The sequence below is a fragment of the Rhinolophus ferrumequinum genome, chromosome 26 (assembly GCF_004115265.2).
Source record: "Rhinolophus ferrumequinum isolate MPI-CBG mRhiFer1 chromosome 26, mRhiFer1_v1.p, whole genome shotgun sequence".
NCBI lineage: Eukaryota > Metazoa > Chordata > Mammalia > Chiroptera > Rhinolophidae > Rhinolophus > Rhinolophus ferrumequinum.
The window spans coordinates 10165514-10193394 of NC_046309.1; the positions used below are offsets into that span (position 1 = coordinate 10165514).

The 27881-nt window shown below is 40.8% G+C and overlaps 1 protein-coding gene across 2 annotated transcripts in view; it reads left to right on the top strand.

The window, feature by feature from the left end:
- The window catches only part of ZC3HAV1 (zinc finger CCCH-type containing, antiviral 1), a 48958-nt gene that overhangs the window by 11046 nt on the left and 10031 nt on the right, over positions 1-27881 (top strand). The window contains exons 2-11 of one of the 2 annotated variants that reach the window (XM_033098708.1): positions 2243-2378; positions 5045-5297; positions 9392-10516; positions 10925-11026; positions 13528-13651; positions 15491-15665; positions 19361-19481; positions 22608-22710; positions 26583-26673; positions 27466-27596. In XM_033098708.1, the coding sequence (XP_032954599.1) occupies positions 2243-2378; positions 5045-5297; positions 9392-10516; positions 10925-11026; positions 13528-13651; positions 15491-15665; positions 19361-19481; positions 22608-22710; positions 26583-26673; positions 27466-27596 (2361 nt within the window). Of the gene's footprint in view, positions 1-2242; positions 2379-5044; positions 5298-9391; positions 10517-10924; positions 11027-13527; positions 13652-15490; positions 15666-19360; positions 19482-22607; positions 22715-26582; positions 26674-27465; positions 27597-27881 lie in introns of those variants that run through there. The other variant, XM_033098710.1, reaches the window with a different exon arrangement.

A 27881-nucleotide genomic window follows, 5' to 3' on the forward strand; every position in this document is an offset into this window, starting at 1 on the left:
CCCTTTTTGCTGTAGTTCTTTTCATATCCCTCCTCCCATGGAGGTTGAGGGAGGGATGAGGTGGAGTCCTGAACCCAGCTGCTGAGGGCTCTGGGGGGTGAGGCCTGGGGGGAAACCGTTATCTGAAACCACAGAACCCAAAAGCAAGCAGAGAGCTGCGGTGGGCATTATCAAGGGGCGCCAGAAACACTAAAAGCCAGGGACACCGGGTTGGAGAAAGCACGAAGAGGGCCCGCCTGAAAAAATGGCTAGGATAGAGGCTGTTGCCAGAGGCCTGCCTGATCAGCTGCCCTTGGCTTCTCCATGAAGCAAAGTGTGTGGGGTGCTGGTTGGGTTTTCAGGTTGTTGACATAGTTGTTGATTCTGTGATTTTTCTTATAAGGCTCCACAGCTAGATCTGAAGGCACTACCGACCAGAGGGTTTCAGAAATGCTTCACATACAGGCAGCAAGCCCTTGAATAAGTCACTTTCAAAGATTAATTCTTAGAGGATGACTTTTACCTTAGATGTTTACATTTAAAATCAAATTATCAATTTCAATAAGATAATTTTGCGTAGTCATTCGCATTTTTGTTTACCATAATTTTGCAAAGTCATTTTTGTTTACTAGAAGATAATTTTGTAAAGTCATTTGCATTTCTAGTAGTGACAGAGAACTGAAAAATAATAGTGGCAACAGATACATATTTAATATTTGGGAAATGAAAGAGAACTACTAAAAGAAAGATTTTAATTCTCAATAAGGGAAATAGAACAAGACTTGACTAAATGGAGAGATTTGTTTACTAAATGCAAATGAAAATATAAGTTTACTTTATAGCTATTAAAGTAACACAATGATAAAACTCAATGTTAGTTGTGGGGAAATAGACACACTCACAGATTGTTGGTGTGTTTTCTGGAGAGCAGTAGATCAAAATGAAACACAAGCTGCCAAGAAAATTGTGGTGTCCTTTGGAGATTACTCCTAAAGGAATAAATCGCAGGAAAATAATGTAAAGGAAGAAAAGTTATATATGTACAAAGGTTATTGTAGCCACGCAATTTATATAGTGAAAATCTGGCCATTCCCTAACCACCTGACCATTTGATGATGGTTGTGCAAACTAGAAAATATTAATATCCTGTCATCTTAATAATGATTAAAATCATAAATGAGGACTTTGGTGATATTTTAGGTGGTATATGTAAGTTAAAAAGTGGAATGAGTTTGTTACATGAACATGATAACTGTCAAATTATGTTTGTCTAATGAAAACATCAGCACTATCAGGAGTTCCTTTTTATCTAAATCAGTGCTTCTTGGGCTTTAATGTGATTGAATTATTTGGGGATGTTGTTGAAAGACAGATATTGATTCAGTATGACTGGGGTGGGGCCTGAGATTCTAAATTTCTGACAAGTTACCAGGTAATGGCAGTACCACTGGTTCTCCACACTTTGAATAGCAGAGATCTAAATCTCTGCTATTTAGAATAGTAGCCCCCAGGTGTGTGTGGGTAATCAAATTTAAATTAGTTAAAACAAAATAAAATAGAAAAATTTCCTACATCTCACTAGCTATGTTTCAGGTGCTCAGTAGCCATGTAAGATTTTCATCTTAGAAAGCTCAGATGACAGAACAATTCCATCCTCATAGAATGTTCTATTGGGTAGTGTTGACCTAAATCATCAAGGCCTTAAATTGAAAGGGATTTTTATCATTTTTGCTGTAGGGTTGTTTGAAGTATACAATTAAGAGCTTGTTTCATTCCTTTGTAGTCACAAATCATATGGGTATACATTGGTATATAAGACATAGAAAAGATAAAGCAATACACAATTCTGTATAATAAAAAATGTTTGATAAATGGAATTTTGTTTTCCTACTGACTTTATTGTCAGTCCACAGATGTGTTATCTGGGGGCAGTCATTTTAAATAATTAGGTTTCAGTTTCTTTGCTAAGTTTTTTCCTCTTCTCACATTTTTACTAAATACTAGATGAGATAATTTTTAAAGAAGCATTACAATAATTTAAAGTATAGATGTGTATACTTTGGGGAAAAAGTACTCACACAGACTCCCATCTAGATGTTTCATCAATTTATATTTTTAAAGTGTGTTCTTTATGCTGGACCGACCTGTATTAGTTATCGAAGGATATGGGTATTGAGCCTTACTGACTGAAAGTTCCCTGGATGATTTCTTTTTCTTTACTCTGGTGAATTGGAAACGCTGAACAATTGTCATTTTCTTCCAGGAATTTATGCAAATATTCTCACGAAGTTCTCTCGGAAGACAACTTCAGAATCCTGAAAAATCATCAGCTCTCTGGACTGAACAAAGAAGAATTAGCAGTGCTTCTTGTTCAAAGTGACCCTTTCTTTATGCCTGAGGTAAGTTACGATTCCTGGGTATAAAAAGCAGGAAGAATATCATTGGCAGTGTTGTGTTCTGGATGTGTTGGAGTAGGAGCAGGAAAAAACTCAGCACCAGAGCTCTGCGGGTGGCACCACCAACAGGTGGGTGTTGTTGAGTGATCTGGCAGATTCCAGCAATTTCCTTCCTTATTGAAGTTTTATAAGAATTTGAGTCTAAATGCCTTCTCTGCTAGGTTGCTAGGGAACCCTGTGTGAATAGCTATGATCTGAAGACGTAGTAGTAGGACTCGTGGATGCTTTCCATCAGGGTGGCCTTCTGGAAGAGGAGGGCTTTGAATCGAAGTTTTAGAAAATGACAGGGTATATTGGTTGAGGGTATGGGTTAAGCTGCCGTAACAAAGAGACCCCAACATGTGATTCAAATGAAATATAATTTTATTTTGCTGTCACTTGCTAGTTTAGATCAGGGGTCATTAAATTATAGCCCATGGGTCAAATCTGGCCTGACATCTATTTTTATAAAGAAACTTTTATTGGAACACAGCCACACCCATTTATTTACGTATTGTCTATCGCTGCTTTCTCCTTGCAAGGGTGAGTTGAGTAGTTGCAACAGAGACTGACTGGCCTGCAAAGCCTAAAATATTTACTACCTGATCCTTCACAGAAAAAGTTTGACGACTCTTGGTCTTGCCTGGATGTAGGTAGGCATGTAGCCCAGTGGTCAGTAAGTGGATGTAAGTCTAAGGCAAGCAATTTCCTGTTTAAAAGATGCCACCTGGACATTTTACTCAGCGCCTCTGCTCCCATCTCATTGGCCAGACCTTATCACATGGTCATGCTTAGCTGGAAGGGAGGTGGGGAAATGTAGTTTCTGGCTGGTAACCATTGTCCGGTTAAAACTCTGGAGCTTCTATTACTAGAAGAAAGATAGGGACAATGGCTATAATTAACATTCCCTCCATACTGGAATATTGACTTGAAAATTAGAGGATGCTGTTTAAAGAATGGTATCTGACCTGAAAAAAAATGTTTGAGTAGTTAGCCTCAGACTGATAGAGAGGCACAGGAACATAATGGAAGACCCAAGAGGGGTCAGTGGAAGGGACAGAGAAAAGAGAAGCAAAGTTGAAATCCAGATGAGCTTTTATATATGACAACATAGCTATTAGGGACCTGTGGAGGGTTACACACTTTTTGACTCTAAGCTCAGTGTGTTTCCTTGAGGACCTAAAAAACCTTATGACACAAAGGGTGATTTGGGGCTGATCACTGAGCTCGGGAGAGATAGGAACGCAAAGCACTCTATACACATTTGTTCAGGGAAGGGGAGAAGGGGAGGGAAATATCTCATTTCCTCTCCCCACCCCATGTATTTTTTCATCTAGCTACTTGGATTTAGTCTCTTTCTGTTTCCAGGAGCCCAGGGTTTAGAGATCTTGTTTTGGGATATCTATGGCCCTTGGCCTGTGTGCCAGCCCTGTTCCCCCATGGCTACCAGCATGGGGAAAATGCCTTGCACACCAACCTCGATAAATGTCCTGTTGACAAACAGAGGCATCTCTCCTTTCCCTTTTATGAGAAGGAATGACGATTTATGACACTTGAGAAGAGTGTTGACCCGTGGTCCACCTTTAATCGAGTTTTAAACTTGGAGGTCTGAAAAGATCACTCATCAGGTCTGATCTCGGATTCAGTGCTCTAAAATCAGCAAGGACTTTTTATATAAAGTCCCTAGAGAATAAAAGGAGTGGCTGCTCTTCCTTTTAGAAGCTGTAGAGGGGGGGCTGAATTGTTGTTGCGAGAGTCTGAATCCATGTTCTTGCCATCTACATTAGTCCCGTGTCGAGCAGGTTTGCCGTCTATTGAAACAACTTACAAATGTTTTGATCTTTAAGATTCTTCAGGTAATGCTTTAAACATTTACATCACATTTTAGATTTTGTACAACACACTCACGTATTTTATTATTTAATCTGCTGAACAGCGTGGTTTGGGCAGACAGAGCAAATATTTTCTTCTTTGACAACAAAGGAAACAGAGGCTGGGAGTAAGTTCATAGTTCAGGTGGTTGTAGGGCTGCAGACTTCAAGTAGCATCTTCCAGTCCTGCATCACGTGGTCTGGCCTCAGAGTTAATATTTCTTCTGCCCTCCTTCCAGTAAGAACTACATCTCTATAGAGCTAGATAAGTAGATATATACATTTACATAGAAATATAAAAATTATCTTCTTTGGTTGGTCTTTTGAGAAACTTTGCCATATTCTGCCTAGCAGAGACTAGATTCTGGATTTTCAACCATTGCTGATAAGACCCTGTCCTTTTAACAGCAGAATGAGTTGATGTCCAAAGATAGCCCTTTCTCTTTGGGGTGCCCTTATAATATAAGGCTCACTTTGGGTCCTGTTTGGGCCTATCTGTAAAATTAAGCTGGCTGTCTTAATTTGATTCCTCCAAAGGGTTAATCAAATTTATGTTTCTTTTAGTTAGTCCACAGGCTTCTTCTGCCCCAAAGACATGATCGATTGAACGCAAATTCATCAAAGCCTGTGGAATACACATGCATTGTTTTCCTTTGGTATATCTCTGTTTGCTTCTGTGGATACATAAACTTTCCTTAATGACCATGTGGCAGATGCTGAAGGTGTTTTGTCTCTGGTTATTGTTTCCCTCTTCTGTAGATCTGCAAAAGTTACAAGGGGGAAGGTCGAAGGCAGATCTGTAGCCAGCAGCCACCATGTGAAAGACTCCACATTTGTGAACACTTCACCCGAGGGAACTGTGGTTATGCCAACTGCCTCAGGTCTCATAACCTGATGGACAGGAAGGTGCTGGCAATCATGAGGGAACACGGGCTGACCCCGGAGGTGGTCCAAAATATCCAGGACATCTGCAACAGCAAGCACAACCGAAAGAAACCCTCCGGGTTGCGAGGTAAATGCTTTCTATTTTTCAATTGTAACAGAAATCACAAGGAAAGAAAAACTTGACCCAGAGTCACTCTCCTCCACCACATAAAACTTCATTTTCCTTCTCAGACCCTGTCCACACTTCATACACAAATTTTATGTAATTGTCATCGTAGTATATGTGTGATGATGCGATTTGATTTTCATGCTAAGCACTATTCCACCTACCCCCCCACTGGGTTTTTAAAATGTTTATCATTTCTCTAAAAGCTAGTGGATAGAGCTTTTTTTTTTTTAATGGAAAAAAAAACCATAAAATGTTTTTAGATTCACCATTTGTTAACATTTTGTCACAATTGTTTTATTGCTTTCTCTCTCTCTGTGTCCAGGTAGATACTCACACACACATATAACATTTTTGTGGTTAAAGCGTTTGACATATGCAGTCATCAGGACACTCCACAGCTAAATAAATCAGCATGTTCTCCCTTGAATTAAAATAAGGCCATTCTCTTACATAACCACAATGCAATTAATACAGGGAATCTAGCATTAATATAAAACTATATACAATTTAACGTATTGTCGTCAGTACTGCTTTTTAAAAAATATGTATGTTTTTACTGTTTAAATTGTAGTGAAATATACTGTAACATGAACTATTTTAACCATTTTTAAGACAGATCAATGGCATTAAGTACATTTTTTTTTTTTCTTGAAGCCTCTAAAGCTCTTTTATTAAAACAACAACAAAAACCCCTGCAATTTAAAGAGAAGGATGCCTATGGAAGTATATTTTCTGGGGTTTTAGGAAGTTGAAATGACAGACTTATAATAAATTAATTGTAGCTGTCTTTGTACAAAAATTTAAATTGAGCTTTCAACATAGTGAAGTCTTTGAATGAAACATTCATATTTCCTACTCATTTTTTAAAAGCTATTTTTAAATTATTCAATACATTCGATATTGTATTAGTTTCAGCTGTACAGCATAGTGGTTAGACATTTATATAAGTTACAAAGTAATTTCCCAAATAAGTCTGGTACCCAAACTGGTACCATGTATTACAATATTACATTACAATATTCTTGATTATGTTCCCTAAGCTTTACTTTACAGTCCCCATAACTATTTTGTAACTGCCAGTTTGTACTTCTTAATCCCTTCACGTTTTTCACCATCCCTCAATATCCCTCCCATTTGGTAACCATCAGTTTGTTCTCTATTAAGTACATTTTTGTGTAACTATCACCACTATCCATCTCCAGAACTTTTTTGTCTTCCCAAACTGAAATTCTGTCCCCATTAAACAATAACCCATGCGCTCCTTCCCCCAGCTCCTGGCAAACACCACTTCACTTTCTTCTCTATGAATGTGACAGTTCTAGGAACTTCATAGAAGGGGAATCATACAGGGTTTGTCTTTGAGCGACGGGCTGATTTCACTCAGCGTAATGTCTTCAAGGTTCATTTAATCAATGTAATGGCATGTCGGAATTTCCTTTCTTTTAAAAAATACGGAGAATTTAAAAAAATTGTGGTAAAAATATGTTACAGATACCAGGACCGGAAAGAACCCAAGCGGCACTCAGAGAGTTAGGAAGGCCAGCTTTATTACCTCGGGGGGCTCAGCGGGATCCTTCCCAAAATACTGAGCCCCTAGCAAGGTTTTGAGCAGGTTTTAATGGGTTGGGGACTTCCTTGAGTCGGGGAAGCGGTAGGTGTCGTCTGGTGATTGGCTCGGGGTGTGGCTTGGAGGGGGTTATGCGGCAGTGGGCTGGGGCGTAGGCTGGGGACTTCTCTCTCCGCTCGGGCCACCATCTTAGGTCAGTTCCACGTGGCAGGGAAACCATTTTAGGTCAGTTTCTCCATCAAATACACAACATGAAATTTACCATCTTACCAATTTTTAAGTCTTCAGTGGCATTAAGTACATTCACACCGGCGTGCACAGTCTCCAGGACTCTTCATTTTGCAAAACTGAAACTCTACCTATGAAACAATACCTCCCCATTTTCTCCTCCCCCCTAGCTCCGTTTAACCACCATTTTAGTTTCTGTTTCTTTGAATTTGGCTACTCTAGGTAACTCATCTAAGTGGAATCATACAGTATGTGTCTTTCTGTGACTGGCTTATTTCACTTTGCATTAATGTCTTCGGAGTTCATGTATGTTGTAGCCTATGTAAGAATTTCCCTCCTTCGGAAGGCTGAATAACACTCACTGTGTGAATATGCCACATTTTGTTTGTCCATTCATCTGTCTTTGGACTCTGGGTTGCTCCTACCTCTTGGCTAGTGTAAATAATGCTCTTAAGAACGCGGGTGTACAAATATCTCTGAATCCTCACTTTCAGTTCTTTTGTGTATAGGCCCAGAAGTGGAATTGCTGTATCACATGGTAATTCTATGTTTAATTTTTTTAGGAACTTTCATACCATTTTCCACAGTGGCTGCACCATTTTACATTCCCACCATTCTAATATCTCCACCTCCTTGCACCACTGTGTAATTTTCTGCCTTTTTGGGTAATAGCTGTCCTACTGGGTGTGAAAGGAACAGTACTATTTGTTAAGCATTTTTGTATTGTTTAATAGTATGAACACTTGCAATTTTTAATGTCTTTATGAGGTAGATATAGAAGAGATGAATTTTAGGAAGCAAATAGAATACATAATTCTAAGATACTGTAAGTGGTAATAAACAATCATACCTCCTTATATTTGAGAAATGCTGTAGAGCTTATAAGGGACTTTCACCTGAAATATCTCATCATTGTTCCTTGCAGCAAAACCATAAAGAAAGAAAGGCAGGTGTATTATTAGCCTCACTTTATGGATGAGAAAACTGAGTCTTGGAAATTTTCAGTGACTTGTATTGCAAGCAGCCTTGAATCATTTTTAGAAGAATGAAGGGTAACACTGAATAAATAAGAGTCATGTTTCGAGACCTCCCACCACTAGACAGTAGCAGAACTGCTGGGTTCTGATTCCACATCTAATATTTTCTCTCCCACACCACAGTGCTTTCAACAGGGGACAGACATCTGGAGGGATGATTTTTGGTGTTGTTTCTTAATATGAATTTATTGTATGTGAGAGAGGTCTTTATTATCACTTCTGGTTAATTTACTTAATTAACTTTTTGTTGACAGGAGGGGGTTGTCTGCTTTTACTATCTTCCTGCTGCCCCCTGGGTTTGGGAGAAAAAGGACCTCTCTTCCTCCCCTTTCCCACACACAATAGCGCAACTAACACACCATGCACATACACACCCGTGCACACTGTACACACCACACATGCACATCGTACCTGTGGACACATCTCACACCAACTGTATGTCACACGTGCATGCACCCCTCAAACATGTAGCCTACATGTGCACACTTTACCCACACATGTGCCCCTCATGCACACACACACACACACACACACACACACCACACATAAACGTCACACACATGCATGCCACATAAGCACATTTCACACACACGCTCACTCACTGTTTCCTGGGGAGTGTGACACATCAAGCTTCTAGAGAGAGGCCACTTCTTTTTGATATTGCTCATTTAAGTGTGGACATTTGGAGGGGTTAGATGAAGAACTTTGGAAAACTTTTGAGTTTAAGTGAAATTAGTCCTTTAGACTATAGTTTCATTGGTTTGTTTTAAAGTTTGTGAATCCTTAACTTGTTAGGATTCACACCTACATCACAATATGGGCAAAATCGAGATGATTTTTGGAAAATCCTTCCTGATTTGCCCCGGTCTGTCTCTCCATTCACCATAGCAGTAAATGTGGACTTGAACGGGGGGGGGAGGGGGGGTAGTGGACGGCCCCACCTAAGAGTCTGAAGGCCTGGGGGCTACATCTGAGGTCCAGGAGAGAAGCGGAGAAGAGTCAAGCTCAGTGCAGCTCTTCTCCTAGTTGGTGGGGTGGTATTTTCTGCTGTGCTAGCAGAATGGCAGGATTTCTTCATCACCCTAACCGCCCTTGTCAGGATTTTTACACCATATTCGGAAAAGTAATTTGATCGAACATGGATAGCAAACCTGGAAGAGCAGTGGTAAGAACTCGATCATATTAACTCTAATTTTCATTGTTTTTTTTCCTTCTCCTAGCTCCCTCACACCGCAGAGACACGGCGTACAGAGGTAGAAGCAAGAGCAGAGATCGAGTCCTTCAGGACAAACTTGAATTTCTTCCATCTGCATCAGTTTCTACCGCGAGGTCTGGCACACCCAGTCCTGATCATATCGGCCGTAGGTCTCCCCAGGATGATGTGCTTATAGAGGGTCTTGCCCACAAGTTTGTGCATTTGGGAAGTCAGGATGGCCCTCAGCCGTCCTCAGTCTCGTCTAAGAGTGTCAATCTTGGAGGAACAGTTCAAGTGGGAGGAAGCCAGAGGTTTTCAGAGAATGGCAGCCCAGAGCGCTTCTTCTATGGGAATCAAGTCTGTACTCCCCTCACTTCTGATTTAACATCAGCTTCCAACTGGAAGGGCCCCACATCCTGGCTGAATGACAAAGGTACCAGTAGAGAGAATTTGTATTCTCCGAGTCAAGCTGCCTCATATTCTTCTCTTGATTCTCCACAAACACTTGACAACGGAGCCACCAGAAAGAGTGCAGGTCTGCTTTCCTCGGGCTATACGACTATCGAGGGCAGAAGTGGGAATCAAGATGGCCAGCATTTCCCAACTTTTAATAATCATTTTGATGGACTGGCCACAGATATAACTGCCATAAAATCTTTCAATTGCCAAATGGCAACCAGTAGACAGAGAGAAAACTCGTTACCTAGGAATCAGGAAACCAGAACTACTTACACTAATCTTCAGACCATCAGCAAAATTATAGATGATGCTGAACCGGGAATAGCATTTGTTACCAGTAAAGACAGAGAGAAGATATTATGGACCAGTCCATCCGTCCACAACACATCAAATGGCTCTAGTAAAGGTACATATGAAACTACTGATAACGCTGGTGCCACTGGTTTTGGCTTACCATCAGCAGTCAGAGGGGACAATGGTGCATTACGCTCTGGAAGTCAGAGTCTGAGAAGCCAGGTCCTACTCACACCTGGGGAGACCACTGCCCCCACACAAGTCAGCATTCTGCCCAAGGCGCCACTTTCTACACCTTCTTCAAGCAGTAGAGCTACAATCTGTGAGGCCCGTGGTCAGAACTCTGCTCAAATCCCTACCAGTGAGCTTACAAAAAGGACCCCAGGCGGTGCTCTGAGTAAGTCACTAATGGGGCCCCATGTCTTGTGTCTGCAGCAGAATAGTTGTGGCTGGTGGTTTCTCTTTGGATGTAATCCCCAGCAGTGATTAAAAGACATAGAGTTAGAGGGTTTTCGTTAAGGGGTGGTACTGGTGAGGAGACTGACGTAGAAGATGGAAGGACCAACCAGTAGAGCAAAATGGATTAAACGGCTACATTTATTAAGAACAGGAAGACTTTGACCTTAGTGTTCACGTTTGCTTTTATGGAGGGCTGTCTACGTTCTCATGAGCAATACATGAGTCATCGGAATTTTCTTGAACACGGCCTCAGCTTCAGTTATTCTTTCTCATTGTGAGACCAGGTATCCTGATTTTTGCTTTAAACATTAAGATCGGCACACATGCATCTTCTTTTGTTTTATAGATTCCAAATTGGATGTTGCGAGTACCACTTCTTCCGGGACAGGTGATCATGGCTCAAAGGAAATTTGTCTTAACAGTCTGATACGTAGCAGTTGTCAACTGAGTGAGTAACTTATGGTCTTTCTAGAAGCAGAAACTTGATTACTAGTCATATGGCTAACATTTACTGAGATTTTGTGCTATATGTCGGGCACAGTGCTAAGAAGCTTATATGCATCTTCTTTAAACTTCCCATCAACAATCCTAGACTAGGCTCTGCCCTTAACCTGTTTTACAGACTCTGGAGGAACAGAGATGTTAAGACCTCACGTGCACAAGTAGGCAAGTTGGCTTTTGACCCTGCCGAGTCCGCCTATCTCCTTCACCACGGCGTGTATTATACTTTCTCCTTTTGCAATTCAGTTTCAGGTGAAATGAGATACTTAATCAGGGACCCATCTCTTCATGCACTAAAAGCAAGCAAATAAATAGCAAATCCAAAACACAAAGGTATTCTAGCAGACACTTTTTATTTATTCTTTTTTTTTTTAAGGAGGGTGCAGCTCACAGTGGCCCACGTGGGGATCGAACCGGCAACCTTGGTGCCATTAGCACCACGCTCTAACCAACTGAGCTGATCGGCCGCCCCCTAGCAGACACATTTTCAAAGTTCATTTCCTGTCATTTAGGCATTGTCTCTCTTCTGGGCCATGGGCTGTTTGCAGTCATTTTTCACGTGTGAGCTGAAGATGACCAGTGATTTGTGTGTAATTCTAGTCGAGGAGCCACACCTGGTCACTGTCCCCTTCCACCAGGCTTCCTATAGAAATGATTCCCACAGGACTGTGCCTGGCACAACTTGCTATCCTCTCACTCTTAAACCACTTTCTCACCTTTCTGCCTCTGCCCTGGGCCTGGGCATCATGTCTGATTTCATTGATCACTTAGTGGTCTTAGACTCATTTGCCTTGTGTCTGAAAAGGAGGATTATGCCCTACGTTCTCTAAATTGCAAGCCCTTTAACTTAAAATTTTGTTTTCCTTTTTAATTGTGGTGAAATACCTATAATGTAGATTTTTTCCCCGCCCATCTTAGTAATTTTAAATGTACAGTTCAGTAGTCTTAATTACATTCATATCCATCTCCAGAACTCTTTACATCTTGCAAAACTGAAACTCTATATCCATTAAACAACAGCTCCCCATTTCCCCCTTTTCCAGCCCGTGGCAACCATCATTCTAGCTTCTATGAATACTGACTATTCTAAGTCCCTCGTATGAGTGGAATCACACAGTACTTGTCTTTTTGTGATACTGGCGTATTTCACATAGTGTAATGTCCTCAAGGTTCCTCCATGTTGTAGCATGTGTCAAAATTTCTTTCCTTTCTAAGGCTGAATAATATTTTATTATATGTATATAACACATTTTATTTATCCATCCATTGATAGATAATTGAGTTATTTTTACCTTTTGGCTATTGTTAAGAATGCTGCTATGAACATTGGTATACAAATATCTGCTTGAGACCTTGCTTTCAGTTCTTTTGGGTAGATACCCAGAAGCTGGATTATATGGTAATTGTATGTTTAATTTTTTTCTGAGGAACTGCCACACCGTTTTCCACAGCAGTTGTACCATTTTACATTTTTACTCGCAATGCACAAGTGTTCCAATTTCTCTACATCGTCAGCAACACTTGTTTTTTTTTTTTTTTTTTTAATAGCAGTCATTCTAATGGGGATGAGGTATGGACTCTAACGAATGGTTATATGCTTTTGAATCAGCCAAGTCTCAGGCAGTACCAGTCTGTGGGTTTTTCTGTGATGTCTAAACCTGCCTCTTTTTGTTTTTCAATAGTCGCATACCTTTTGGACATTTCCAAAATGATTTAAAGATAATAAAAATTGTGAAGAACAACTATTTTCTGTGTTCCTGCATTATGTGCTTATAACATTAATTCATTATTCAATAAGCATTGATTTAATGTCCATCTTTTGCATGCCCAGCGTTCCACCGGTCATGCAGGGGAGATATGAGCGGTTCTTTAGAGTTTGTGATTATAGAGGGCATCAGACAACCTACAAATGAGAAAAACTGCATAAAATAAGTAAATACATAAATAAAAAAGCACAAACTGAGTTCTGAGTCCTGGCTACAGGAATACAAAATATAATACGAGCCAGATCATAATAGAGTGACATGAATGAGGGAATCTTTCTGGAAGAGACGGATTGCAGGCTCGGGCTTCAAGGAAGGACAAGCAGTGGTCTGTGCTGGGGAGCAGTTTGTCTCCATTTATCCACTTGGGGGGTACAGAAAGGGTAACTTTAAATGTATAATGACCTCAAATTTCCATGTGAGTAAAGTGACTTTTTGGGGAGTGGGGAGTTTTTGTTTTCTGTTGAGTATCCACTGCTAATAAAGGAACCTGGAGGTTCGGGTATGGACGGGGCAGTGCAGATAGCAGCCATCATAAGCGAAGCTGTAGACGGTGAGTGTGCTCACACAAGGGCTGTCAGGGTGGGAAAAGCAGGCCCTGAGGGGGAGAATCAGCAGTGAACTTGGCTGAACTGGTTAGGACCCCTTCTCAACAGACCCTCAGACCTCCTCTCTGTCTTGGCAGAAGGATGCAGCAAAGTTCACTTCCGCCTGCCCTACCAGTGGCAGGTGTTAATTGGAAACATCTGGATCGACTTCGAGCTAATGGAGTGTATTGAGAAGGCCTATTGTAACCCTCAATTCTCCAGGTAAGTTGGTGGCTGGACTCTGGCTTGTGAGATCCACATCATCAAAGGAAAACTGTGTGAGGCTTACGGGAAGAAGAAAAAATTTTCCTTTAGAATCCTATTCAAGTTTGAGATAAAAACCAGCAAATGCCATCTGAGTTAATAGAAAACAAACAAACCCATCAGCTGGGTACATTGGAAGTGATACAGCCTGGCTAATACTAGGGATTCTGGGACTGTTTGTTAACTCACGTGGAATAAACAGTGACACGATTATTATTTGTTTATTTGTTTAGTTACTGTTTGTCCATGTATCTAGGAATAAACACAATGCAGAGGTCTTGAAAGCACTAAATGATTAGCTCAAAAGAGCCTCTGGCTTAATTTCATAGTTTTAGAACGTGACTTGATGAATTGCGTATAGTTCTGGTGCAGAATTTTGTATACTTGAGCGTCTTACCCATGCCTTCATGTTTGCTCTTTTCTCTATCCTGGAGGTATCTAAGGGGATGCCTTACATTTCTATTTCTGTCAGGGACTAAATGGGTGATACCACACATGACCATATTTATAAAATGCATCCTAGTTTTATAGGGAACTTCTTTGGGGCAAAAAAAATTACATGCATTTCAACATCTGCAGATTTAATGAATTTTTGGTGCAGATTCTGTTGCTGCATTTTGCCACTAGAGGGTGGCATCAGCTATTTTCTTGTTTCTAGATGAGTTTTGTTTCCCCCCACCAGGTAAATCTGAAGCAGGTTTTCTTGACCTTAGCACTACTGACTTTTTTGGAGCCAGATAATTATTTGTGGGGGGAGGTGGGACGGTTTAGCAGCATTCCTGGCCTTTTCCCACTGGATGTCAGTTGTGATAACCAAAACTGTCTTTAGACAGTGCCAAATGTCCCCAGGGGGACAAATCATTCCTGTTGGAACCACTGATCAAGGAGGTAGAGCAATAATTCTCAAACTTTTTGGTATGAGGACCCCTCTACAGTCTTAAAAATGTAATGAAGATCCCAAAGAGCTTCTGTTGAGGTGGATTATAGCTACCAATATTTATCATAATAAAAATAAAAAACTGTGAAAAATTAAATACTGATTCATTTAAAAATAATAAACTCATTACATGTTAACATAAATAGCATTTTATATAACTATATTGATATAATTAGATATAGTTTTATGCATCAAATTATCAGTGTAATACATGTATAACAAAAATAAACTATTTTCCAAAACAAATTCATTGAGAAGAATGACAATGTTTTATACTTTTGGAACTCTCTTTATTGTGAAGTCACACATCATGTAGCCTCTGGGAAACTCCACTGTCCACCTGTGAGAATATGCGAGTGAAAAGGGCACATAATGTCATCGTATTATGGAAATAACTTTGACCTTGCTGGCTCCCTGAAAAGGTCTGGGATTATACTTTAATAACTAAATAATAATTGAAAAAACTGGCCTACCATGAGTTTTGGACTCACTTTCTAACATTGAGGCAATCAACTGTTTTGTGGACCCAGTTTTATTTTGGGATATTTTTTGAGGAAAGAATACATTTTGGGACACCATTAAAAATGTGGGGTAGGCAAGTTACATTACCTGTCTGTATCTCAGTTTTTTCTTTTATGAGTAAGACCTGGAGCTGTCTCAAAAAAAATTTGAAGATCCCTTTTAGCTCTAAAAATTTAATTCTGTGCTCTTGTTAGGGAAGACCAGTTTGTAGGAAACAGAGGTCCTACAATGTTACTTTAATGTTACTTTAATTACTTCATTAAAGTTACATTAATGTTACTTCATTAAAGTAAACAATGAAGCATTTTGTTAACTTTAAACTTCCCCCCCTCCCGCAGCATTTTTGTGGGAAATGATGAAATCAATTTCCAGAAAATGACTTGTAATTTAAATCCCATCCGACGTATCTCCACGCCTTCATCTGTCACGATGCCGGATAATTCTGTCTTCACCACAAAATGGATTTGGTATTGGAAGAATGAATTTGATGAATGGGTTGAATATGGGAAGAAGGTGAGTCCCATTCTTTCCGGTGGAGGTGCGTGTTTAAACTTGCCAACTCCAGGAGAAAACTATTACTAAAATGACACCTACATGGTTACCCCTGGAGAGTGGATGTGGTAGAGAAGTGCTGCTTTTTTGTATTATACACAACAAACTGTATTTGCATTTTTTTTTTTTAGCATGCATGTACTCTGATTCCAATCATAAACAAAAACATAGTAATTATTTTTCAGGAAATGCTTGAGACATGAGTCAGCCACCTGTCCCTCTTTCCTCACTGTCAGTGACTGGGGTGGAACCTTGAGCTAGCTTTCTGTGTATCGGTAAATAAAGGTACAGAGATTACTGCTTCTAGCCAGAAAAGGCGAGAGTGAAGAGTCAGAAGACTGATCTGGATGGTCACCAGGATACAGTCAGAGTCTGGATTCAGGTGGACTTCAAAGACTGGACCTGGAAGATTCTAGGCTTAGCCACACAGGGACATACTAATTGGGGAATAGAAGTTTAGATAAGTATGAGGCTGGTGCAAAAGTAATTGCGGTTGTTGCAGTTGTTTTTAACCTTTTAAACTGCAATTACTTTTGCACCAACCGAGTAGAACTACTGCCCGGGGAGTATCCCTTCCTCCCTTTGATTCATAGGATGAGAGAGAGAGAGAGAGAGAACTTAAGTAGGCAATGAAAGCAGATTGATGAGGCAGAGAAAATAAAAGCAAGAGATTAAAATGAAGTCAAAGACAAAGCAGGGACATGGAAATGCCAGCATGAGGTTTGACAAAGTTAGAAGTCGATGGGCTATCAATTTGGCTCTGAGCTGCGAAAGCGAACAAAGAAACACCAGCTGTTACAAGTTCCCCTTGCTTCTACGGGGAGAACACACCAGTGACTCCCGAGAAGCACTACTTTTTTCTGTGAGTGGAGTCTGAGGAAACGTCTCCTGTGGGGCCACATAGAGGGAACTGTGTGTGCTCTGGTGAGTCCCACTGTTACTACTGCAGCACTGTGGTTTACCAGCTGCCTTAGCAGCAGGTACATGTTGTCAAGTAATCTTCCACGGAAGATTACACTGGTCACACACAGCTGGTCACACACAGCTGCCCTGTGGAAATGGGCTAGGGGCTCAGAGCCTGGTCTCTGGGTCTCCTTCCTCTTTGCTCTCTGCTGTCCTGCAGTGGCCTCTGGAGCACCTCGTTGTGGAAACTCCTCTGATATTGGGCTCCTCTGATATTGGGCTTCGTACAGGTTGTTTTTATGTTCAAGAATACTGTCAGTGCAGTTTCTTAGAAGTGATTCTGTGAGGTGCCCGTGGAATAGAAATTATAAAATCAAGTTAATTCACTGTGGTTAAAATAAAAATAAACTATAGGTCTCAACGGTTCTTATGTCAAATACTTGAAATTTTCAGTAAGATAAGGGAAAAGCGTTGGGAAACATTTGCATTCTTGTGATATCAGGGTCTCAGAGACGAAAGAGAACTCTCAGTGGGAAATAGACATTTAAATTTACACAAGTTCCATCACTCACGTTCCCTAGTAAAACATCAAGAAACTTCCTGATAAAACTTCTTTAACATAGAGTTCTTCCTGGGACATTCAGTCTATGTTCAATGCAGAGTTTTAGAATGTGACTTGCAACCTGCAAACATATAAAATGTTGTATTCATTCAATCTGTGGCACATGTTCTCAAAGATGTGAATAAATGCATGCTGTCTCACATTAATTATAGCCATCATTATATAAATTGAGTTGGCTCTCCTGTTACTAAAAAAAAAAAAGAAAAAAAGGAAAAACAGGTCATAGATTTGGTGTTTTCTTGCTGGCTATCTAATTGAAATAAAAATGGCGGTTCCAGGAGATTTGAATGCAAACATAATGAGCAGCCTGGTTTTCACGGTTCGGTGTGTTGTAGTCCCAGTTTGCAGCTCTCTGAAGGCCTGGTTTCACCCCCTGTGCAGATCAGAGAATTTAGAGAAAAGAGTGGACTGTATAGCCTTCAGACAGAGCCCTACAGGTTTTATTTCCTATAACTGAATTCTTAGTAAGAGTTGGACAACTGAGATTTCCAGGTTAGAACCGCCCTAGTAGGAAATGGGAGAACAGAAAATTTTGTTAAAAAAGTGTAGGTACGTATGCTTTGACAGTAGACTCTCTGGAAGGTAGAGTTGATATCCTTTTATGTAAATTATGGTGCTTAACCAGGACTTGTACCGACATAGATGGTTGAGATGGAGAGGACATGGTTTTGGGAGAAGTGATGACCAATTGGGCAGCATTAGTATAGGACGGACCTATAGCAGGAGTGACAGGAGGGCAGAGTCTGGTAGTCATGGGGTTTGCATCAGGCAGGGATACAGGTTCCTGAAACACAATTCAAGTTTATTACCACTTTGTCCTATGTGTGGATATTTACCCAGCTTTTCTGCCCCCACTATATATATTCTTCTCCAGGCTGAAGAGACTGAGTTCAGGCACTTCTCTATTCAGGACATTTTCGTTGGATGCTGTCATTCTGGTGCCCTTCCTGTATATCCAGCAGGCATTGTATTAGGGAAGGCGCAGTAGGATTGTTGTAGCTAAAAGCTACAGAGTCTGCAGTATCATTAAAGGGCCTAGAAGCCCCTCCCCACTGGGGGCTACCAGCAGGATTTTGCTGTCATTAGCCCCTCCATTCTAGATCACGAGGAACAAGTAGCACCATTAAATATTGGGAGTCCCTGTTATTAAGGGTTTAAGCATCCAGTCTGCCCCTGGGCTGCCACCCCTGCCATACCATGTGCATAGTGGAAGGTGGCCTGCCCCCTTGCTAGAATCAACACACTTCTCTTTACGCACCCATTCTGATGTTCAGCCCCTTCATAAATATATGTGATCAGAAATAGGTTATATGTTTGTGTTTTGGGGGTATTCTTTGCCCCCTTTTTTTATAGCCCCAGTCAGTGGCAAATCTAAGTGCTTTTTCAGTGTCACGGACTGACTGGAGGCTCAGTCAGTTTTGTTTGCTTACTCTGGTTCAGGGCAGAGGAGAGGGGCTCGGTCATTTACATTTGGACAGCAGTACACCTACTGGAGCTCTCCCTGCCTCACTGCAACCCTCCCTGTGTTTCTCATCATGTGATGGAGTAAAATGGCTACACTGTTCTCCTTCAGGCCAGAGTGTTGATTGGCATCCACGATGTTCACACTGTGGGTCTCAGTTGCTCAGTACACTTGGGTCATATTTTACGACAAGTGTAAAAAGATTATTGCAAAGAGTTGTATTTTTCAGGCTTACAATTTCTACAGGGATTGGCTTTTCTCTCTTAGCCCCAGGGTGGAGACTTCTACAAAAGAGTGGGACGTGGCCCTAACCTGGAACACTTTACAATCTGCTTGGAGAGTCAAGATGCATTCCTCTTTCAATTCCATGGCTAAAATAAAATTATACAACATACATTGGTAGAGGGGCAGCCGGTTAGCTCAGTTGGTTAGAGCGCGATGCTCGTAACACCAGGGTTGCCAGTTCGATCCTCACATGGGTCACTATGAGCTGTACCCGCCACGACTAGATGGAAACAACTACTTGACTTGGAGCTGATGGGTCCTAGAAAAACACATTTAAAATTAGTAAAAAGTTAAAAAAAAAAAGAAAGAAAAGATACAGTGGCAGAGATTTCTTAAAAGCCCACCCTGAAGTCTTTACCTTTTTTTTTTTTTTTTTTAAATTAGAAAGGCAATCAGCAAATTTCGACCGTCGACTCTTCCTACCTGGAGTCTTTTTTCCTGTTGTATCCCAGGGGAATTGTGACGTTTCAGGTGGGCTCACAGAACTACGAGCTGAGTTTCCAAGGTAAGCTTTGCGTTTGCTGGTGGCGTGTTTCACTGGATTCCGGCATGAGTGGACATGTAGGACAGGGAGCAGAGTGGGCGTCCATGCTGCACCCAGGACCCAGATTCTTTTTAGCAAGACCAGTAGCAGTCTGGGGCCTGGCAGCCCGTGGCCGTCAGAAGACCTGTGCTCTAGAGCCTTGGCTCTGACCCATAGTGGCTGTGTAACCCTGGGAGGAGCACCTGGCCTCTCGTGCTCTCTGGTCCCTCATCTGTGAAATGAGGGGATTGGACTCAAGGGGGTACTTCCAGCTCTGCCCCTCTAAGTTGCATATTCCACGTGTGCTGCTTCTCAGGCTGAGGCAGAATTTTCAGGTGCTGACGACTCCAGCAGAGACCCTGGGCCTGTGGGTGCCTTTAGGATATTAGAACCATGCTTTTCCTTCTAGGCATCGTGATCTAGGTCAGTGGTTTCATCCATCACCTTTTCCAAAGACTTTCCCTTTCTCCATGTCTCAGTTATGCGGGAAGGTCTTCTGGTTAGCTTCTCCCAGTCTGTTGTGTTTAGTGAGAAATCGAAGCAGGACAGCCCTCCCTCTGAATGTGTTGTCCTGTAGGCTGCACCCTTGGGACATTCCCTGCCTGTAGGCTGACACTTGCTCTCAGGACGAGCCCTAACCCTGCAGGTGCTTTAAAGGTCCTTGACCTTCCCAGGTGATACCTGAGATTTGGACCCTGTACCAATTACTGTGTGTTAACTAGTGTAGCTTTGAAGGACCATTGTATCAACTCTTTTGGAAAGCAACCTGGCGATATATGTCAAGAGACAGTAAAATATGCTAAACTAGAGGAACAGCCTATGTACCAGTCGGCCAGTGGCTAAACAAATTGGGTATTAAATTTCAGTGGAGTATTGGGTCATTGTTAAAAATTATGATTATGAAAACTAGTACGTAGTAAAAGCAACATTTGATATTGCTAAATGAAAAAGGCAGAACCCCCAATTTATGTTTCTGCACTTTTCTATTTGTATGTTATATTTACTATGGAAAAGATTTAAGAAAATAATAATGTGCATGTTCAGTGCAACAATGAATGTGTGTGGACTGAGACTAGAAGGCAACAGAGGAAAATAAAAATCTCTTCCGTTGGCTGGTGAAATTAAAAATGACTTAAGTTAAAACTTTTTCTTTGGTGACAGTCTGTCACTTTGACAATGTAAAAGGGTGGTGGAGAGATGAAAACCAATGTTGCTGAGTCTGCAGCAATTTGACCAGTAATTTTGTTCACTTGCTTCACAGAAAGCAGTTCAGAGCAGTTTGCAGGGTTCCAGGCTCTTTTTGTCTATTTCTTATATTCACCCATTCATTAAACTAGTATTGGAGCATCAGCTGTATGCCAGCATTGTTCTAGATGCTGGCAAACCAGGCAATTTCAGAAAGTGCTTATAGCTATGGGGGAAAGGAGCCAGGTGATGAAGCAGCGAGAGAAGGGAGGAGTCACGGGAAAGTGCCTACTTTTATGGGAGAAGGAAACTTTGGAAGGGAGCGAGGGCTCTCCAGGAGACAGGAGGCTGGTACTAAGGCTGTAAGCTGCAGACAAGCCTGAGGTTTCAAAGAACAGTAAGAAGGTCTGTAAGAGATGAGAACAGATGTAGAAACTTGGATGTTTCATGAGCTGGACACCAGGAGAAGGTTGCGGCACGATCTGATTGGCTCTTTGTGTTGTTGAGTATGTTCATTTTGCATCGCCTATACTGAGGCATAATTGCTACAGTAAAATGCGTGCATTTTAACTGTGCAGTTGGATGAGTGCTGACAAATGCATCTCACTACTGTCCTAATCAAGATACAGAACATTCCCCTCAATTCAAAAAGTTTCCTCATGCCCTTTTACCATCAGTCTTATACTCCTCCCGCCCCCAATGATTTGCTTTCTGTCACTATAGATTTGTTTTATCTATTCTAGAACTTCATATAAATAGAGTCTTGTAGTATGTACTCTGCATGTGGCTGACTTTCACTCAGAATGTTTTTTTAGATTCATCTACATTTGTTGTTATGTGAAAAGTCATTCTTCCCTTTTCATGGCTGAGTAATATTCCATTGTAAGGATATGTGTGTGCGCACACACACACACACCATGGTTGGTTTATCCATTCACCTGTTCGTGAATATTTGGGTTGTTTTCACTTTTTGGTTCTTATAATAACGCTACTAGGAATAATCAAATGGAAAGTCTTTGTGTGTATATATAGGTTTTAATTTCAGTAAATACCAAGGAGTGAGATTGCTGGATCACATAGACAGAATATGCTTAACTTTATAAGGTAATGCCAAATAGTTTTCCAAAGTGGTGTGTCATTTTACATTCTCACTAACAATATATGATGATTTGCTTTTTAAAGAGATCACTTTGGTTACAGCTTGGACCTAGGTGTACAACATGCATGAACTGAAAATGACGTTTCACATTTGATGGAGAAAAAAAACCCTTGAAAATATATCAACCGCATTCCAACCCATAATCACTGGTGCCTGGTTTAGGGCACATACATGGCTGATGTCTTATCTGGTGACCCTAGCTTTATTCTTTATCATCTGACTTTGATTTAAAGATTAGATTAACTGCTAAATGCTCATTTACCTCTTTGTTTTCTGGGTCTTATAAAAAGGGCACTGAAGATGAAAGTTTAAAAAAAACAATGGAAAAGATTTAAAAAAAATAATAATGTGTATGTTAAGTACAACAATGAATGTGTGTGGACTGAGACTAGAAGGCAACTTTTTTTAAGTGTGTTTTTGAAAGTTATTTATTTAAGTGTGTTTTTCCAGGACCCATCAGCTCCAAGTCAAGTAGTTGTTTCAATCTAGTTGTGGAGGGTGCAGCTCACAGTGGCCCATGTGGGGACTGAACCAGCAACCTTGTTGTTAAGAGCCCTGCGCTCTAACCAACTGAGCTAACTGGCTGCCCCAAAGATGACAAGTTTTTATCATGAGCAATTTCCATCCAACAGGATTGTCTCTATTCGTACATGTACAGTTCAGACACAAATACTTGCTATGTCACTAGCCTCTGAAAAATAACAACAACTCATTTTCTAGGACTAATTCTTCATTCCTATTGGTTTTCTTTTTTCTGTCTAAAGGGATGATTCAGACAAACGTCGAATCCAAGACCCAAAGAGGTGTCGTTCGAAGGCCAGTGTTTGTGTCTGTCCAGGAGGTGGAGCAAATTAGAAGTGGACTAGAGTAAGTGTTCTGAAGCACTGCTTGCTGGCAGGTGTTTGAGATGGTCACACACTGATCTCGCCGAGTCACGCATGCATCCGGAGCCTGTTTTCTTGAAATGTCCCTGTTGCGTTGCATTGCAGTGTCCTTTTGCATTATCTATGAGTAAGGTGCTTTTAAGCAGCACTCTGTGACAGAAAGAATAGTGGAAAAAGAAATCTGTCTTCCCCTGTAACTCACAGGGGACTTCCGGCCAGTCTCTGAGCTGCTGTGGGCCTCAGCTTCTTTCGCTGTGAATGGCTGGATTAATGGGGTGTGTCTGGGAAATAATCAAATGCATTGGGTTTGGTTTTGCTGTGAGTTCTTCTGTGTAGCCTACATTTTGTTGAGGGCGGGAAACTGAGAAAGAAATGGGAATAAAAAACAGGTTGAGGTGGTCGCCTGAGCAAGGGGATTTGAAGAAAGCTAAAGTTGACAAAAGGGGTTTTTGAAAGGAAACTTTGCGGTGGGGGATTCAATGTAACTCTCTCCTGTGTCTGCTCACCAAACTCAGTAAAATTGACATTGTTCATGAACATTTTTGGACTTGGATTTTTTTTCACCCCCCTGAATGATGTAAAACAGATTTCAAGGCAGGTGCAAAATCAACGCGTTCTAATTAGGTTCTTTTGGTTATAAGAATTAAGGTATTGCATGAAAAAGGGAAGTTACTGAAAGGGTAAACAGGGTGTAGTAAGGAAAACATTTCGCAGGAATGTGAGGGCGGGAACGGAGCTGTATCAAGGCCTGGGGAATGAGAGTCTGTTCCAGTTCTGCTTTAGAACCTGAGTGGCCTGGTTCACGGTCCCTGCATGTGGCCAGGTTACCAGCCCTGACTCTTGATCTGCATTCCTTGGTTCAGATTCTGCCTGCTACACATTCATTGTGTGAATTTGGACAAATGAATCACTCTGCATCCCCTCATCTATAAAATGGGCTCAAAAATAATACCTTTGTCAAGGTTGCTGGGTCAATATACTCGGGACGCTCAGAACGGTGGCCAGCATGACAAGCTGGTCAGTCAGTGTCAGCTGCTTTTCTTATTTTTATCCCCCTGCAGTTAACAGTCTCAGTGACCAGAGATATTTATGTCTATTTCTATGCTTGTATCTCCTAATACTTTTCTACGGCAAATGCTTGGCAGTTTTAACCTCAGAATTGCAATCTTCATATCCCCTCCGCCTTACCTTCTGCCACTGCTTCCTAATTTTCTCTGAATTTCTTAATTCAGACTCCCAAGAATAGAGTCAGATTGGCCTAGCCATTTAGGGTCCCTTCCAGTTCTTTTAAAAATTAATGAATAAAGTAAAAATATAGCGGGAGGAGTACAGTTCACGCCCTCGTTGGAGCTTACGTTCCGGTGGATGAGACACCAGACATCTGGTGGAATGGACAATAGAAGTAACTACTTGAGTTAGTGCTACGTGTTTAGCAGAGCAGGACCAGAAGGGAGTGTTATTTTCATTCAGGCAACTCAATGAGATCATTGTAGCGGCTACTTAGTCCTTCAAATGGTTCTGGCAGGATGTCTTAACAAAATTTTGTGTATACTGTATTTCCTTAAAGCAACTTGTAATTTTGACTTTTAGACAATTCTTACACTTCCATTTGGTTGCAACCAGTGAGACCATACTTTGTTGCCTTTCTGGACAGCAGAAGCTATCCAGATTTGTGTGCCTTTTTAACTTCAGGCTGGATGGTTCTTCCTGTGCAGATGTATTTTTCCAAGGGAAGATATTGGTTTGCGGCATTTCCAAATATTTCATGGCGTCCGTTGATTGTCTATCAATAATTTCCACGGCATAGTTGCCTCGTGCTTTTCCATTTGCTCTTCCCCACCTCTGGGAACATCTTCCCCATCCCTCATACGAATTCAGCATCTTTCCTGGCCCACCCTGAATGCCACTTTCCCATGCAAACTTTACTTGGGACTATCACCCAATCCTCTTCCTTTCCCTCCAGTAACATTTTGTGAGTCCCTTATAGTAGTTATCCCCTCTACCTTGAAATACAGTAATTAGTGTAACCACCTTCCCTAGCACCTCTCTCCCTCTTTCCTCTCCTGCACAATGATCAGCTCCTCGAAGCTCTTGAGGTATTTTGCATAGTGAAGGTATTTAGTGATACTAAATGAAGAGCTAGTGAGTGAATGAATCACTCACTGTCACTGGCCCAGAGGAGACACATTTGCCTTAGGATAGAATGAGGGCTGTGATTTCTATACTGCACAGTCCGACCAAAGACACATGAACTATAGCACACTTTGTTGTTGATGGGGACCTTAAAGCGATGTAATCTGCTCTGCACGAGACCAATTCAGTGGGGATTGGGGCCAATCTCTCATTCCAAAAGAATCTTTATTTTACACAAGAGAACCTTTAAAGAGTTTTTCCTTAAAGCGTTTTTAAAAATGTAATGTTTTCGTTATGGAAAATGTCAAAGTTAAACAAAGTAGAGAAAATTGTATAATAAATCTCTGTGTACGTGGGGCTGGGAGTGGTCATGTGAGAATACCAACTTCAGTGACTCAGTATTTTATTATTCTTGATTCATTTATCTCCACCATTTTCTCTAAGTTTTTTCTTTTGCTGGAACATTTTCATGTAAATCCCACGCATACCATTTCACCGTAAATACTTCTGGTATATCTAACAGATAAGGAGTTTTAAAAAACATATAATACTATTAACCCATCTAACAAAATGGACAATTACTTAATATCATCTAATACCCAGTTCATGTTCTATTTTTTCCCTTTGCCTCAAAAATAATTTTTTACCATTGATTTACTCCCGTTTCTATCAAAACAGGGTATATACATTTATTTGCTAGATTTATCTCTTAAGCCTCTTTTAATCTATGTTTCCCCTCCTCAACCTTTTTTTTTAAAGATATTAGATGATTTGTCCTTGAGAATTTCCAAGGGGTCGCTGGTGAGCTCTGTTGGTTAGAACGTGGTACTGATAACACCAAGTTTGTTGGTTTGATCCCCGCATGGGCCACTGTGAGCTGTGCCCTCCTTAAGCAAAACAAAAAAAAGAATTTCCCAAATTCAAAAGGTAGCAAATTGTATCCTCATGGGGTTATTTGAATGTAATTTCTGTGAATTGATGGTTAGATTTAGAGGATTGATTAGATTCAGGTTCCATTTTGGGTCAAGAGCACTTTGTGAGTCGTGCTTTGCACTTCCTGTCACATATTATTAAGAGGTACATAGTGTCTGGTTTTCCTGTTTTTAGTGAGGAAGATGGGAGAGTGCGTTCAGGTCATTTGAGCCTAATCCCTCCAGTATCTTTCTCATCTGATCTTTCACTTAATGATTTTTGTAGCTATTCATGATCACTGTTTAGACTCGTTATTTCATTGGGGATTGCAAAATGTTGGTTTTCTAATTTTGTCAATTCTTCTGTAATTAATAGCTGTGATTGTCTGTAAAAAAGAATTTTTCCTCATATATGGTTACCCTGAAAAACAGTTCATAGGTAGCAGGATTCTTACTTCTATTGCCCCTAATACTTCAATGTTTATCATTTGACAAAGAAGCGGTAAGGCACACTTAATTCTAATCCATTAGGACCTTTGAAGGTTGAGGAAAAATATAAAAAAAAAGAACCCATGCTTTTACATTTTAAATGAAGGGGAAAATAGTACTTAATTAATTTACCAAAGTATGAATAATTCTGCATTTTTAAAAAGCATGGTGACTGGTACATCTGTATCACAAATATGCAGGGACGTGTTCAAAGGAAAACTTCTGAGAAACCTTTGCTTACTGGCTGAAAGTTAAGGACAGAAAATCCCTTGGGCATGTGGCATAGGGAACCAAGTGAATTCTTACTCTTTCTTATTTGTAGCCATCAGCCGGCGCAGATCCAGTCAAAGCCTTTAACTGCGACACTTCCTGATCCGCGGAACTTTTCCACCCCATCCTTGAAAAGATACGAGGTACTTGGTTTTTACTTTTTGCTAGGTGAATTGTTTAAAGGTAGGGAAAAGTATTTTGCTACAAATGTGTGTATTTGTTCGAATGAAAGAATGAAAACTCTTGGATCAAGATTCAAAGGCAGACATCTAAATGGTGATCGATTGTGTCACTTTCCCAGAAGATGACCACCCTCTGCAGGGGGCCTCGTTGTTTCCAGAGTCCAGCCACACAGGATCTCATTTGGGCAGGCCTCACAACAACCCTGTGAGATAGATATTAGTACCTGACTTTCTGGGTGAGCACACTGGAATGCGGAGTATAAAAGTGACTCATTCATTAGTCGGAGTTATACAGATGGTTTCAATGGAAGATACGCAAACTATGCCTCACCCTGTCACAGACTAGCCTGGTTGGGGCGTCTTCTTATATTGTTTAGTCTCCACATCATGCTCCATTTTGGGGTGCACGCCGCTTTATTTGGGCTCCATGGGCATCTCCAATGCCTCTGCCCCTGCACTGGCTTGAGACAAAGAACCCTCCAGGTCACTGGACTAAATCAGACGTCTCGGGGGGGCCTCCCTTTGACACTAGGCATAATGCTTTGTTAGCCATAACTCAGCCTGAACAGATAGGCCCAGTACCGGCTAGTTCATTACTAGAATGAGCTGCTATATGGGGAAACCTATGCCAGCTTATCCCACCTGCTTTCATAGGTTTGGCAAGGATACCCCGTGGTAGAGGGGGGCCACACATATGGACATAGTGTGCTTTAAATGTTTCCTGGTTCACATGTTTATATATTTTTTTTTTAGTTATCAGAGATCAATATCCAGTGTCCCGAATATGCCAACATAAGCGAGCATTTTAAAGCAACCATGAAAAATGCCTCTATTGCAAAGATAAAGAAGATCAAGAACGTGGAGCTCTTGAATGCTTTTGAAAGGTTGGTGCCACATGATGAAGTTTCTTTACATAAAGTTTGAAAAGATTAGTTAAGAGCTACCCTTTAAGGTTTATATTCACTGGTTTCTTTTCTTAGTCAGCAGTTTCTTCCATCTCTAGTTTTCATCGTGTAGACTTGAGCTTCTCTCTTTCAGCTTTAGTTTCACAATTCAATGTTTTCATATGTTTATCATTTACAAGTTAATCATAATTTTTCTTTAGAGCTATTGCCTTAATGTTAGTAGCTCCGTTCTGAACGCTGGTGAAATAAAATTTTAAGATGATT